Source organism: Coffea arabica, chromosome 1c (assembly GCF_036785885.1).
Source record: "Coffea arabica cultivar ET-39 chromosome 1c, Coffea Arabica ET-39 HiFi, whole genome shotgun sequence".
In the NCBI taxonomy this organism is placed as follows: domain Eukaryota; kingdom Viridiplantae; phylum Streptophyta; class Magnoliopsida; order Gentianales; family Rubiaceae; genus Coffea; species Coffea arabica.
Window position 1 is genome coordinate 4,955,472 of NC_092310.1, and position 16,518 is coordinate 4,971,989.

Below are 16,518 nucleotides of genomic sequence, written 5' to 3' on the forward strand. Positions count from 1 at the left end.
ACTGTTCTTTTTCTTTTGTTTATAGAGATGGAAATAGATGTGCTTATCAACTGGCACAATTTGCAACTAAACTTGTTTCCAATATAATATGGAAACAAAGTTTTCCTTTGTGGCTCAAAGAGAGTATACAGGAGGATAATAGGACAAATGTGCACTTTTGTAATTAACATCTTGTATTATCAAGATCACTATATATACAAAGAGAATACCGTTTGGACAAAAAAAAAAAGACAAGCAAATGAATGGAGATCAAATTAGATGAACCGTTCCAGTAATGTATTCATTTCCGAGATGTGTGTATATATATAGAATATTGTTATAAAGGATAATGTATACAAAATTGAGGTGCATGGTATTTTGGAGACCATGCTGATTGTGGGCCTAATCTAGTGGTTGAGAGTATTGAAAAGGAAACTCTAGATTTCAGCAAAAGACGGAATACAATTTCCAGCATCTCTGCTAACTCTTCAATGCTCGAGTCCACTGCCTCAAGTTTTTTGATTACTTCCTTGTTCGACTTCTTGTCGTTCAACAGATCCAACTAGATTTCTATTTATTCCATTGCCGCAATATTAGATTCTTCTTCATATGATGATCTCTTCTGCAGTAATAACTTCGATACAAAGGACCTAGCTTTCGGTTGTGACCTTCCAGAAAGGAAAGACAGAACAGACTCCAATACTAGAACACTAACAAGTTGAACTTTGACTAAGTTAACCAAAGGGACATCTTCAGAATTTTTGCTTACCACTATTAAGTTGCAGTTCTTCTCAGCTTTCTTAAGCTCTTTGTAGCATTTCCTGATAAGATCTGGCTTTATTGGACAAATCTCCACTTCTCTTCCTCCGTAGAGATGACTCAAGTTCCTGGATACTTTCCTTCATCTGTGAATAGATGTCTCTGACCACCCTACAAATGTCCAACAGCCTGAGAGATCTATCCAGGACCCCTTCTTCCAATTTTCCAAGTCTTTCATTGTAGAGAGATTGTTGAGTCGAAGGGAGTTGAAGCAGATCATCCAGACACTCGTACAACCTTTTGACACAATCCAATTTTTGGCATGCCAGTGAATGTAAGGGTGAGGATGCAGCTTCTAATGACTTCAACCTTTTGCAGGAGTTCCTCAACATTCACATTAAGTGGATGTGAAGAAGAAGGCAAGCTAATGGAACGAGTGTGGCTAGATAATTTTGGAGTTGCCATATTTTTCTTAATCAAAATGTAGCAATTGGAGGTTGAACTTTATGTCTTAAGAAGCCTGTGGAGATGTTGAAAATCGAATTCATCTCCACTTGTATATATGGGGAGTAAATGGAACAATAGGAATCTCATCCTTTCTCCGTATAGTTGTAATGTCTTAATAAATTTTCTGCTTGTCCTTGGTTTTGTCTCGTTGGTGTGGGATCTCAGAAGATGGATCTGGTACTGAGATCCCAATTAGGAATAAATTATCAATGCATCCACCGTTTGGACCACCAACTCCAATTCAAAGCCAATCATGCTGGTAGAGTTTAATTTTAACAATGAACCATCATATGCTGCCTCAACAATGAGGGCATCCGAAATGCTCGTGCTATATTAATTCCTGCAGCGTCGTTGCCTGCTATAATACCTGATCGTGGATATTTTCAATTACCCTTGCACGCGTGTGCTTGACGTTGATCAAATCATGTTGCTCAGCCATTCATCTTGCTGCCATTGATTCATTTGATTTTGATCATGTTAATCACCATGCTTATTGCCGTAATACTAAACCCACCAACGTGCAATCATGGCATCTGTTTGTTACAAGCAATTGTGAATAATGCAGCTGCTTCCTTCCTTAGGAAACAACCACATGTTCGCTAGAATTATATAATTGCTAAACCAATCATTTACCTTATGCAATACATGCACTAGTGTTTTTCTTTTCCAGGTAACACGAGCAGATGGTTGGCCTTACCAGCTTATTGATGCATCTCAAGGATGAAAACCTATTATCTAAAGTTGAACTATTGTCTATCAAGATTCCTTTTGCTTTTCAGATCGTGAAGGTGCTATGAAACATGATTTATGATATTCGTGTTTGTCAACTTCAGGAAATGTGATTAAGAACTGGACCAATTGTTGTCTCAACTCTCAACTTGAGTAGGCAGAGTTATGTGGTCATCGATTTTAATTTGTGTAGGACACATGTTGAGTCAGAGAATAGTCTGGTTTGCGGTTTTGTATTTTTGAATATAAAGCTGATGCCAAAGAAATGAGTTGATTCTCCAGCGACTATCAAGCTTGTATGTTCAGTCTTGCAGGCTTCCAACGTCAACAAAATGGGTGATTCTCTCACTAACTATCTAAGTAACTTGCCATACTCAACCAATCAGTTTGCCATCTAGTTCTCATATGATGACTGCTAGTGTTGAGGATCATGTCAGAAGGTCAAGGGCTTGTTGCCACATTTCCTAGGCCCTTTTGATACGTAGTGCCTTTTTGTGTTCCGCCAAGATGCAGCAACTTAAGTAGCCTGAAAATTTTGCATGAAGATTTTACTCATATGGTTCAGCTGCGGTCAATCCAAAATGCACCAAAAAGTTGGAAAAAAAAAGGCAAATAAGGTCCTAGATGGATTTCTGAGCTTCTTGAATGCTTGTGGTTTAGGTAGAGACATTATATGCCTCTTTATCCTTGCTAAGTTTAAAATGTCTTCATCTCAAGAATATTAGTAAATTGGCCTCCTATTACAAATTTTATTGGTCATGTTGAGAAGAACTCGGATAACAAATTTTTCTACAAAACCTGATGGATATGAGAAGAATTGAAGGCATGGAGTTGAGTATTTCAAAAAATGCATCTGCAGAACTATGGAAGAAGGATGCAGATGCAACTGTGTTTGTAATTTACATTTTCCAGATCAAGTAATTCAGACATTACAGAGAAGGAAAGAGTGCATTTCCATAATTATTCAAAAAATAGAATTGATTTTGTAACCTTTTTTGAGAATGACTTCTAAACACTTTGCCATTGATATGGTAGACCTTGAATCTTGTGTTTCTACCCACGCGTGTCAGCTGAAAGTAGAGATACGAATTCAGTTTCTCTGATTTCTATGAAAAATAGGTGAAGACAGATCAAAGAAGTATTAAAAGGCCTGTTCATTTCACTTTGTGCACTCCAAATTGTCCATGGTTCTTGAACCATTATATATTTTTAGTCACGATGGATTGGGGCTTTAAACATAGAAGAGAATGTTGGGTAAATTGTAAAGAACCGACAAATATGGTGACAAGAATTGGTTTCAAATCGTAATAGATATCACTTTCCTTTAAACTTTATTTGTCCGGTATAACGTACAATAACCTTGAACAAATATCCTTTAGGATAAGATGAAGTTTGTTTGTCTTAAACTCTTGCACAAAGCAAGACAAACTCTTTGGGAACTAAGGAGTGCTTTTGAGAGAGTATACAATAATAGGAAAGTGATTTTCTGCAGCAAACCACTCTCTACTTAATCTCTTTATATAGGAAGACTGTTTGGGAAACAAAAGAACTCATTAAACACTTGTATGAATAGATTCAAAGTATTGTGTACAAATTCATGCACTTTAATTCATGCATCTCATGATCCTTAGATCAAAACATGAATCTATCCTTTCATTCAAGAATTCCCATATACATGAATACATTCATAAATAAATGTACATTTTAAAAACATTCACAATACTATACATGTACCAAAAATTAATGAATATACATTAATTACATGTATGTATGTAATGATCCCACATCGGCTAGGGAGAAAGTCCTGGGGCTGCTTTAATAGCCTGTAGTGGTCTCTCCCACCTGACCGAGGCCTTTTGGAGGGGTGCTGGGCTTTTTGACCTGCGGGTTTGGGCTTTTCACTTGTTGTGGGTTATAACCCCACCTCCAGAAACAAAACCCACGGCCTAGTGGGGCGGCTAACTGTGGGACAATATTGGTCAGGGGCGTTAGAGTTGGTATCAGAGCCAACTCCCGACCCCGGTGTGCCAGCGAGGACGCTGGGTTCCCTAAGGGCGGTGGATTGTAATGATCCCACATCGGTTAGGGAGGAAGTCCTGAGACTGCTTTAATAGCCTGTAGTGGTCTCTCCCACCTGACCGAGGCCTTTTGGAGGAGTGCTGGGCTTCTTGACCTGCGGGTTTGGGCTCTTCACTTGTTGTGGGCTATAACCCCACCTCCATTCTAACGCCCCTGACCAATATTGTCCCACAGTTAGCCGCCCCACTAGGCCGTGGGTTTTGTTCCTGGAGGTGGGGTTATAGCCCACAACAAGTGAAGAGCCCAAACCCGCAGGTCAAGAAACCCAACACCTCTCCAAAAGGCCTCGGTCAGGTGGAAGAGACCACTACAGGCTATTAAAGCAGCCCCAGGACTTCCTCCCTAGCCGATGTGGGATCATTACAATCCACCCCTCTTAGGGAACCCAGCGTTCTCGTTGGCACACTAGGGTCGGGAGTCGGCTCTGATACCAACTCTAACGCCCCTGACCAATATTGTCCCACAGTTAGCCGCCCCACTAGGCCGTGGGTTTTGTTCCTGGAGGTGGAGTTATAGCCCACAACAAGTGAAGAGCCCAAACCCGCAGGTCAAGAAACCCAGCACCCCTCCAAAAGGCCTCGCCTCGGTCAGGTGGGAGAGACCACTACAGGCTATTAAAGCAGCCCCAGGACTTCCTCCCTAGCCGATGTGGGATCATTACAATGTACATCATACAAATTTTGAAAAGTTTCCAACAATTCTCCGCTATTTTCAAAATTTAGAAAATGGATTTCAAAAGGTCACCGAATAATCTGACACTCATATGCATAAATAATAGCGTCTTTCGATTGAACTACTATCTTAGTGAAGGTTCTTTGAAATTAATCCTTCAAGATGGTAGACAAGCTTTGAACCACTTGGACATTGGACCAATCTCATAAACACATCACACACTGAGTAATGCACAACCATAAGTTCTTCAATGATACATTTTACGGCCTTGTATCACTATCCTTTCATGAATGTTTACAAAGTAAAGTCCTTAACTTTGTGGTTTGCCGAAAACCAACATTCATATAGGCAACATCTTAGTGCCCCCACCACAGATAGCACTTTTAAGATTCGTTAAGAGTCCAATGACTCACCCTTACATTTGCACTGGCGAGAATGACATGCACTATTCAACATTGGGATGTCTAAACTTCACATAGTGCACCAACCACTAAAATGATGTACGTTCACTCATTGAATTCAAGATTAGATGTTGTATCTAGGGTTGAATTGAGGTTTCATCATTAGTGATCAAGAATTTTGGACTTTAAACCCATCCTCCTTGATGTCTTTGACACCAAATTTCTTGATAATCCTTTTGTTAAAGGATCACTCAAAATTTCATTGGATCTCACAAAGTCAATTGATATGACTTCATTTGTGATCAAATCTTTGACATAACTATATCTTAAACCGATATGTCCTGATTTACCATTATACACTTGACTACATGCTTTAGCAAGTGTAGCCGCACCATCACAATGGATTGAGATAGGCGACAAAGGTGTTGGCCACAATGGTATATCACAAAGTAAATTACGTAGCCATTCAGCTTCTTTACAGGCCAAAGCAAGTGCTACAAACTCTGCTACCATTGTTGAATCGGTGATACAAGTTAGTTTCTTGGAACCCCAAAAAATTGCACCTTCACCAAGCATAAAGATCCAACCACTTGTCGACGAGTGATCATCTTTATTGGTGATCCAACTAGCATCTGAAAATCCTTCTAAAACTGAAGGATAACCGATATAACATATACCATAGTCCTTAGTGGCATTTAAATACTTTAAAATTCTGGTTACACCTTGCCAATATAACCTATTAGGGTTGCTTGTATATCTGCTCAATATACCAACTGCATATGCCATATCAGATTTAGTACAAGTCATTGCATACATTAAGCACCCTATAACCTTGGCATATTCTATTTGAGATTTTGGATCCCCCTCATTTTTCACAAAATTTATTTTGGGATCCAATGGTATTGAGGCTGGAATACAATCACTTTGATTGAATTTGTTAAGAATCTTTTCAATATAATGTGATTGAAACAACATTATATTGTTATCATGTTTAAAGATTCTTAGACCAAGAATAACATCTGCCTCACCCATGTCTTTTATGTCAAATAGGCTTTATTTCTACTCTACAATGGCTGGTATCCTAAAAGATTTGGCATCCAACATTGTCAACCTTCAGAGGTTTGATGGAGGATATTTCATTCGCTAGCAAAAACGTGTTTGTTTTCTTCTCACTGCACTCGAAGTGGTCTATGTTTTGACCACATCAAAACCATTGATCAATCCCGATGAAGAAACTCTCGAAGACATTCGAAAACGTCAGAAATGGGAGAACAACGATGAAATATGCCGTAGTCGCATCCTCAATATCATGAGTGATAGCCTGTTTGATGTCTACCATTCAATTACTACTGCCAAGGAACTTTGGGATAGTTTGGTGTCCAAGTACATGTAAGAAGATGCTACAAGTAAGAAGTTTCTTGTCTCATCTTTTAATAATTACAAAATGGTAGATGGCAAGTCTGTTATGGAGCAATTTACTGAGATTAAAAAGCTTTTTAATCACTTTACACAACACAATCTACACACAAATGAAGCCATTATTGTTTGTTGTATAATAGATAAGTTACCACATTCTTGAAAAGATTTCAAAAGAGATCTCAAATATAAGAAAGAGGATATCTCTCTTGAAATTCTTGCTAAATCTCTTCGCGTAGAAAAGGAAATTCGCATGCAAGAAAAGAAGGATACTCAAATCCTTGAAGAGAATAAAGATTCTACTTCAAAAGTGCATGTGATTGAAGAGAGACAAACTGAAAAGTCTCAAGGCTGCAAGAAGGGTTGACAACCCAAGAATCAATCCAAGAAAAGGAAGAAGGGACAATGCTTCTATTACAAGAAAGAAGGACATTACAAGTCCGAGTGCAAGATTCTTCAAAACAAGAAAAAGAAACATGAGTTTTCCCAAAACATAAGCAAAAATCTTGTGGCAATAATATATGAAATCAATATGATTGAAAATGATTTTGTTTGGTGGGTTGATTCTAGAACTACACGACACGTTTGCAACAATAGAACGTTCTTCAAGTCCTGGGAAACCGGTGGATGAAAGCACCGTTATTTACATGAAAAATTCTGCTACAATTCCGGTTCAAGGCATTGGAGAAGTAGAATTAAAATTTACTTCCGACAATGTTGTAATCTTGATAAATGTGTTTTATGTACCGAAAGTCAGGAAGAACTTGGTGTCGACTGGTTTGTTAAATAAATTTGGCTTTAGACTTGTGTTTGAGTCTGACAAATTTATTTTGTCTAAAGGTGTTTGTAGGCAAGGATTATCTTTGCAATGGGATGTTTAAATTGAATATACTTGCTACTAGAAATAATAAGAGTGATATTATTTCTGCGTATTTGGTTGAGTCTTCTTTTGAATTGTGGCATAATAGGATTGGTCATGTTAATTACAAAAGAATGCATGAAATGATGAGACTTGATTTGCTGCCATATTGTGATAAGGGAAGGAAAATGCAAAACATACATGCTAACGAAAATCACAAGAAATTCGTTTCCTAAAGTTGAAAGATCATCTAAAATTTTGGATCTTATTTATAGTGATGGATATGATTTGCATGGTACTCCTACTTTGGATGGTAAAAAGTACTTTGTGATTTTTATTGATGATTATAGTAGATACTGTCATGTTTTCTTGTTACACTCAAATGGTGAAACATTGCAAAAATTTAAAACATACAAATCCGAAGTTGAATTTCATTGTGAATCCATTATCAAATGTCTAAGGATAGATAGAGGTGGAGAATATTATGATATTACCTATTTTGAGTCTGTTGGGATAAAACATGAGGTGACTACTCCTTACACATCACAACAAAATGGTGTAGTCGAAAGGAAAAATCGTGTATTGACAGAAATGGTTAATGCATTTTTGTTAAAGTCTAGACTAAGTCAAGGATTTTGGGGTGAAACCTTGTTAACGGCTTGTCATATCCTAAATAGAGTTCCTAATAAAAGGAGTTCTATAACCACTTATGAATTTTGGAATAAAAGGAAGCCCAACCTAAACTATTTGAAAGTTTGGGGTTGTAGAGCTGTTGTAAAACTCCCACAACCTAAAAAAAGGAAATTGGGAGAAAGAGGTATGGAGTGTATATTCTTAGGATATGCACAAAATAGCAAAACATATAGGTTCATGGTAATTGAACCTAATGATTCAATTTCGCTTAATGTCATAATTGAATCTAGAGATGCTGTTTTTGAAGAAAATAGGTTTACCTCTATAAAAGATGTTATTCCAAAACCAAGTAAATTGACAAAAGATGGTGAAAATGAAATCATTGAATTGAGAAGGAGCAAAAGAGCTAGAAAGTCAAAGGACTTCAGTTCGGACTTTTATATGTATCTAGTTGAAAGAACTAGAGATACAGTGAGCAACCAAATTTCATATTGCTTCAATACTGAGACTGGTCCCAAAACCTATGAAGAAGCAATGAACTCACAAGATGTTCCCTTTTGGAAGGAAGCTATTAATGATAAGATGGACTCAATCATGGATAATAAAACCTGAAAATTAGTAGACTTACTACCTAGTTCAAAACCAATTGGTTGTAAGTGGATCTTCAAGAAGAAAATGAAGATCGATGGAACTATTGATAAGTTCAAGGCCAGGTTGGTTGCCAAAGGGTTCACACAAAAGTATGGTGTGGACTATTTTGACACATTCACCAGTAGCTAGAATTGCTACAATTAGAGTGCTACTTGCTATAGTTTCTATCCAAAATCTAGTCATTCACCAAATGAATGTTAAAACAGCATTCTTGAATGGTGATTTGGATGAAAAAATATATATGGAGCAACTCGAAGGGTTTGTGATACCTGGTCTAGAGCATAAGGTGTGTAAACTTGTAAAGTTTTTATATGGACTAAAACAAGCACCGAAACAATGGCATCAGAAATTTGACCAAGCAATTCTTACTAGTGGATTCAAAATAAATGAATCTGATAAATGCATTTATAGCAAGTTTAGTGATGGCAAAAGTGTCATAATTTATTTATATGTTGATGACATGTTAATTTTTGGGACTGACTTGGAACAAGTTGAAGTCACAAAAACTTTGTTTTTAAGCAAATTTGACATGAAAGACATGGGTGAGGCAGATGTTATCTTATCCTTCTTTTCTTGCATGCGAATTCCCTCTTCTAGGCGAAGAGATTTAGCAAGAATTTCAAGAGAGATATCCGCTTTCTTATGTTTGAGGTCTCTTTTGAAATCTTTCCAAGAAGGTGGTAACTTATCTATTATAGAGCAAACAATAATGGCTTCATCCATGTGTAGATTGTGTTGTGTGAAGCGATTAAGAATCTTTTCAATCTCACTAAATTGCTCCATAACAGACTTACTATCTATCATTTTATAATTATTAAAAGATGAGACAAGAAACTTCTTGCTTGTAGCATTTTCTTGCATGTACTTGGACTCCAAACGATTCCAAAGTTCCTTGGCAGTAGTAATTCAATAGTAGATATCAAACAGACTGTCACTCATAGTATTGAGGTGACAGGTTGTCAGCCTATGCAATAATAAAACCTGCTCAAACTAAAAGTAATTTCTGTAGATAGCGGTGAGTAGAGTCGAATCCACAGGAATTGGGAGTAATTATTTCTTTCCAAATTCACAGTAATAAGGGGGTGTTTTTATGCAGAATGTGACAATAAAAGAAATTCAAATAAAATCTAAGAAACCACTAAAAAATTAAATAACAAATTACTAAAATCAAATGAATGATAATTAAGGATCTAGCCAAGGAATAACTTCAACAATGGTTCATCTAATTGATCACTAAAACAAAGGCAATTCCAATTATTCACTATTAAATAGGTTATAACTGCCAAACAAACGATGACAGTCAACCCCTCCTTACTGTGTCGGTGATTAAGGTACGCCCATTAACCATTGCTCTAATTGAGAAATAATCCTAGGTACGCCCGTAAGATTTAATTCCCCAATTGCCTTACGTATTAGAGGAACCCTATTCTAACCACATAACACACTACCAGGGTTATTTTAGATTAACCCGCGTATTCCCCTGACACAAACCCAATCATGCTAGTTATCACTATTTTGAGACAATTAAACAATTACGAATTTAACGTTTCAATTGATAATAGATTATCAAATTAACTAATTATCTGGATCCAAATCAATCAATTAATTAAATAATCATAAGTACTGTAACCAGGGAATATGCGAATACCAATAAATAAAAGAAAAAGATAAAATTAAATCGATCTCACAGTTTTAGACGATCCAAAGCATCCGTTGTTCTTTGACTAGAGTGGAAAAATTAGTTTATATTTGATGAACAAAATCCACACACAATTGAAGGAATAACTGCGGCCATTATACTTTAAAACTAGGAAAAACTCAATTCGTTTAATTGGTGAAAAGCTCCTGGCATGCGCAGGGGGCAACCACAAAAGATGAAAGTAAAAAGTCAAAGAAAGCTAAACGAACTCCATTGTTTTTCCTTGTCATCACCAACGAGAGAACTGCTACTAAAAAGCTAGGAAAGGAAAAATCAAAGCTACTCTAATGCTTGGCTCCTGTGCGGCGGCCCCCCTTGCGGAGAGGACGACTCCCAGCCCTTCGTTCCTTTTCTTCTTTTATGCTGTCTTTCGCAAATTACCAAAAAAAAAGATCACGCCTTGATATTTCAAAAATACCCCTGGATGCCTGCCCTTTGAGCTCTTTTTGAAAATCATCAAATTGGCTCTTGTTATGGTATTTTTGATCTACTCTTTGAAATAAATATAAATTACGAAAAGTGAGTAGAATATAATAATTAATCAACATCGGGTTAGATAATAGGAGAAATTAATAATAAAATAATTGAATAAATCGCAACCTATCAATTCCTCCCACACCTGAACCATGCTTGTTCTCAAGTATGAGAACAGTAAACAAACACCGATATTTGACAATGGCTATTGTTCTATCTACCATATTGCCGAGATATCAAGAAAAATAATAATCAAGCATCAATGGCCAAGTTCAAGAAAAATCACTCCGGTTAGCTTCTGAACCATAAACTCTTTCAATTTCAGGTTAACTAATCTAAGAAAAAGGAATAGTCGCTCAACATTACCAGTAAATGGTCCAAATATTAACCAAAATTTCAACATTAAATTCAGAAATCGGCAATCTGACTTTTATCACACCCTAACGCAATCTTCATTTTTGTTTTCACGTTTTCTAATTTTTTTATTTTTATTGAAGCAATAGTACAAAAGACTTTGTCTCTAGCCATTGGAGTCTTTTGACGCGAACTCCAACATTTGCCAGATGAAGGAGTCTGGTTACTCAACTCCTATCGCTATACGACCACGTACTCATAGGAATTACTACCTTTTGACGTGAAAATCGACACTTTTAGGTGCAGATCCCCGATTACTCAGTAGTAACTAATAGTGGAGTACAGTCAAATTTATTCATAACTAAAAATCACAAAAACTCAATATAACACAAGAACTAAAAGAAAACTTGCATCAGCTATCCTCATTTTCAAACATGGAGAACTAAAGTTAATAATCGGACCAATTCACATGAAAAATGCCAACAGTCATTCCCTATACTTAGAAAAATTAACCAAAAATTAGAAAAGTCAAGCAATTACTGATATTCACCAGAGGGATATTTCTGAACTCAACCACATTAACTTGATTCCCTTTTATTACTAAAACTCGGCAATAGCAGAATTAAAAACAACAATCTAGCATCAAAACTTGGTATTCATATAAGGACTGACCACTAGAAAAAAAAAAGAAAATAAAATAAACGAAAGATGGACAAAAAAATAAACTAAAAATAAAAGGAAAGCCCTTAGAAACTAAAAACAAAAATACTAGCGCCACAACGATCCAATTCCCCCCCACACCTAATTCACATATTGCCCTCAATGTGACAATGTAAAAGCAGAAGGAAGGAGAAGGGCAACGGTACTTCCCTGAAGTCATCAAAACATGGGACTCGCATGGTGCATACGTGCTGCCAAATTTTGCACCATGTTATGCAAGTTGATGTCAATGTGGGTCACTCGAGTCTCCAGTCTCTCAACTGTCATCTGGAGTTGGAGCCAGTCGTCGGCCCCTGGGATGGGAGGAGGTGGAGTAGTTCTAGGTGTCCTAAACGTAGAGGATCGTGGTTTCACCATGGGTGGCAGTTATCACTCCAAACAACAAGAGACTACAGGTGCCAACAGATAATAGAAGCAGGCAATTCAAAGCAATAACAAATAAAAAGCCAGCTCAATGAACAAAATGCACAATTCAATCACCCACAGGTTATACAAATGCTCCAACATGTATAGCAAATAATCTCGCACAGATTACCCAAAGCAAATTAAAATTGATGGGCAGATTTTCCCAAGCAAGTCAATTAGACACAACCGATCACCAAAACGCAAAGGAAGGGGCATAGTAGCCCCCCAATTCAACAAACAGGCACAGAAAAATACCCAACTAACGGCACTTCAAGGGGCACATGACAGAAACTAACAAAGCAGAACTCAAGTGATACTCACAGGGACCCTAACAGAGCAGTGAATTCAACCAATTTGAGCAAGTGAAACTCAACAAATGTCACCAAGTGGACAGTCAATTACTCAATTCAAACGACCAAAATTAGCAATGGAGCCAAGCAATAGGCAATTCCAGCAACTATCGTTTAGAATTCGAGAAACAATTCAAGTACTAAAACTCAAAAGTCAAATAGGCAGTCAAGCAGAAAGGATTAAGAAATTTAAAGCAACACCGCAACCAGTACCACTGGTGTACACACAGGGAGGAGTTAAATCCAACGGACAACCCAAGAAACTAACGCCACTAAATTCCAGCAGAGGAGTCCTTTAGTGAGGCCAATAAGGAAACCTAGCAAAGGATATTCAAAAACAGGCAGGTAATAGGTGTAATGGTACCTCCACCGTGGTGATAGAGAGAAGGAGAAAGAGAGACGTGACCGTGGGTGGAGAGTGGGTATGGCGAAGGCACAGAGGCTGGTGGTGCACAGAGGCTGTTGCAGAGAAGTGGGAGCGAGCTGGTGGTGGCATGGGCAGGCGGCTGAGCTCAAAAACAGCGTGGCTGTCTGGCTGCTGCTATACGCAGCGTGTGGCTGAGAGAGAGAGTGAGGGAAAAAGGAGGGGCGGCGGTGTAGCTGGAGCTGCTGCAGTGGTGGGCACGACCGTGAGGTGGAGCTCGAGGCTGGACAGCAGCGGCGTTGGCGAAGTGAAGCTAGTGGCACGTGGCCTGGCCTTGAGCGGGTGTCGTCGAGGTGGGTCGAACTGGAGGGACGGCGCGCGAATCGGGGTGAGGTTGGAGAGAAAGAGCTAGTGGCTTGGTGCGGCGCTCGATGGCGACGCGCACGAGGTGGGTGAGCACGAGTGGGCGACGGGCAAAAGGATTTGGACGACAGAGAAGGAACAGGGGAGAAAGAAGAAAGAAGGAGAAGAAAGAAAGAAAAAGAAAGAGAAATTGTTTTTGTTTTTTTTTTAGTTAAAAAAATTATACTTTGAAAATCTAAGTTACGGTGAAACAAAAATTTTAAATTTTTTTAATTAATTTTTAAAAAAATTTTGAATTTTTTCAATATTTTTAAAAAAAATTTTCTCATTGGCAAATTTTATTTTCGAGATTCAAAAGCAAAGATTAACCGACAATCAACAACCGTTCTTGAGTTTTTTTTTAATTTTTACCTTTCCCGTGAATGTGACGCGAGCACGTCAAGAAGGCACGGAATGAGGAACTCCCCAGGTGACTCGACGCAGGCACGTCATGAGGGCAAGAATCCCTTCTGATGATTTTAACCATGAGCTCTTTATACGTCATGATGCAGGCACGTCATGAGGGTAAGAACCCCTTCTGACGATTCTGACCATGAGCTCTTTATGGGACTTGACGCGGGCACGTCATGAGGATCGAAACCCTTTTTACTAAGCACCAGGAAATCGCAATGTGCCACGTGCCCAGTTGACGCGGGCGCGTCATGTCAGAGGGATGCCTACGAATCATCAAAAACGAAAATTGAAGCAAAAAATCAGTCAAATCTAAGGAAAAACATATTTAAACTATCAAACAAAATCGAACAAATAACTAAGAGAAATTGGATTGCCTTCGAATGAGCGTCTTTCTTTAATGTCTTTGGCTAGACATTGTCATGTTTGTTCAGGGATGATAAAATTTTGTAGCTCGTTTTAATGCTTCATCCTCTATATAATCCTGATAACCTTCGTAAATTAAGTAATGTTTGAGCACACGAGCTATGGTTTTCCATGGACTAGTAAATGGCGCCAAACAAGCCAACGATAATTTGAATTCTTCATTCATTCCTCCCTCACGTGCATTTATTGGTTCAAGATATCTTGCTATCGCCACTCTTTATTTATTCCTGTCATGAAATTCAAAATTTTCTGGTATAATAAAATCAATTTCATTAATAGAAATTGAAGAATAAGAGTCAGGAGAATATTGATGAAGGAATGGATGAGATATCACCGCATTTGAAGATTGTACACTGGATTCATTCTCTTGAACGAGTTGATACTGTGGTCTCATTTCTTGCACTTCAGCTTCCTTTTCAATTGCAGCTTTAGATCTATTTTCTTGAAACTCTTGCAGTTTCATGTCATTTGGCCGGACAATTGCACTCTCATCTTTCTCAAGGTTGATATTGGTTTGTGCTGGCAACTCTTCAAGGTGAGAAGCTAATCGCGTTATCCTGGATGTCAATAGTTACACTTGATACACCAGGTTACTAATGCTTGCTTGTGTCTCCTGATGAAATCGATATGTATTAGTAGCAAATAATTCAATCATTTCCTGAAAAGACATACCTGACATGGATGATGATTGTTGAGACTCTTGCTGTTGAAAATTCATTGGCCTGGTCGCATAATTAAAATTGGAATCATCCCACCATCCTTGAATCATACCCGTTTGAATAAGGGTCATACCACGTTTGATATTGAGGTGAAAAATCTCCAAAAGTATCAATTGAAACATTTAGGTTATCTTGAAGTACGGGGCATGTGTCGGTTGAATAACTTGAGGCAAAATAAGTTTCACAATTTGCAACAGCCTATTGATCATTAGAAAAAACACGAGTCTCATAACCCCATTCAGGAATAAAATCCAGTCTATCATCAAAATACGGAATATTAGCAGCCATAAACTAAAAAAAAATAAGAGAAAAATAAAAACAAGATGAACTAAAAAAGAAACAAATTAATCAGGCACCAGTCCCCAGCAACGGCGCCAAAAATTGACAGGTTGTCAGCCTGTGCAATAATAAAACATGCTCAAACTAAAAGTAATTTCTGTAGATATCGGTGAGTAGGGTCGAATCCACAGGGACTGGGAGTAATTATTTCTTTCCAAATTCACAGTAATAAGGGGGTATTTTTGTGCAAAAGGTGACAATAAAAGAAATTTAAATAAAATCTAAGAAACTATTAAACATTAAATGACAAATTACAGAAATCAAATGAATGATAATTAAGGATCTAACCAAGAAATAACTTCAGCAATGATTCATCTAATTGATCATTGAAACAAAGGCAATTCCAATTATTCACTAATAAATAGGTTATAACTGTCAAATAAACGATGACAGCCAACCCCTCCTTACTGTGTTGGTGATTAAGGTACGCCCGTTAACAATTGCTCTAATTGAGAAATAATCATAGGTACGCCTATAAGATTTAATTCCACAATTGCCTTACGTATTAGAGGAACCCTATTCTAACCAAATAACACACTACCATGGTTATTTTAGATTAGCTCACGTATTCGTCTGACACAAATCCAATCATGCCAGTTATCACTATTTTGAGACAATTAAACAATTACGGATTTAACGTCCCAGTTGACAATAGATTATCAAATTAACTAATTATCCGGATCCAAGTCAATCAATTAATTAAATAATCATAAGCACTGTAACCAGGGAATATGCGAATACCAATAAATAAACGAAAAAGATAAAATTAAATCGATCTCACAATTTTAGACGATTCAAAGCATCTGTTGTTCTTTGACTAGAGTGAGGAAATTAGTTCATATTTGATGAACAAAATCCACACAAAATTGAAGGAATAACTGCGGCCATTGTACTTCAAAACTAGGAAAAACTCAATTCGTTTAATTGGTGAAAAGCTCCTAGCATGCGCAGGGGGCAACCACAAAAGACGAAAGGAAAAAGTCAAAGAAAGCTAAAGGAACTCCATTGTTTTTCCTTGTCATCACCAACGAGAGAACTGCTACTAAAAAGCTAGGAAAGGAAAAGTCAAAGCTACTCTAATGCTTGGCTCCTGTGCGGCGGTCCCCCTTGCGGAGAGGACGACCCCTAGCCCTTCGTTCCTTTTCTCTTTTTATGCTGTCTTTCGCAAAT

The 16,518-nt window shown here is 37.7% G+C and overlaps 1 protein-coding gene across 1 annotated transcript; it reads right to left on the reverse strand.

Moving 5' to 3' along the window:
- Positions 1-316: 316 nt before the first annotated feature.
- Positions 317-1,130, reverse strand: LOC113736926 (uncharacterized). Its single transcript, XM_027264149.1, has 2 exons — positions 816-1,130; positions 317-541 (listed from the first exon to the last, which is right to left on the reverse strand). The coding sequence occupies exons 1-2, from the start codon at positions 1,128-1,130 to the stop codon at positions 317-319; spliced, it is 540 nt and encodes a 179-aa protein (XP_027119950.1).
- Between the last annotated feature and the right edge of the window lie 15,388 nt (positions 1,131-16,518).

What these genes read in the sequence shown, in the direction of transcription:
- LOC113736926 (XM_027264149.1), bottom strand. Translation starts at nt 1,130, where the DNA reads ATGTTGAGGAACTCCTGCAAAAGGTTGAAGTCATTAGAAGCTGCATCC. An exon ending in GTGGAGATTTGTCCAATAAA is followed by an intron (nt 542 to 815) that starts GCCAGATCTTAT and finishes ATAGAAATCTAG; the next exon opens with TTGGATCTGTTGAACGACAA.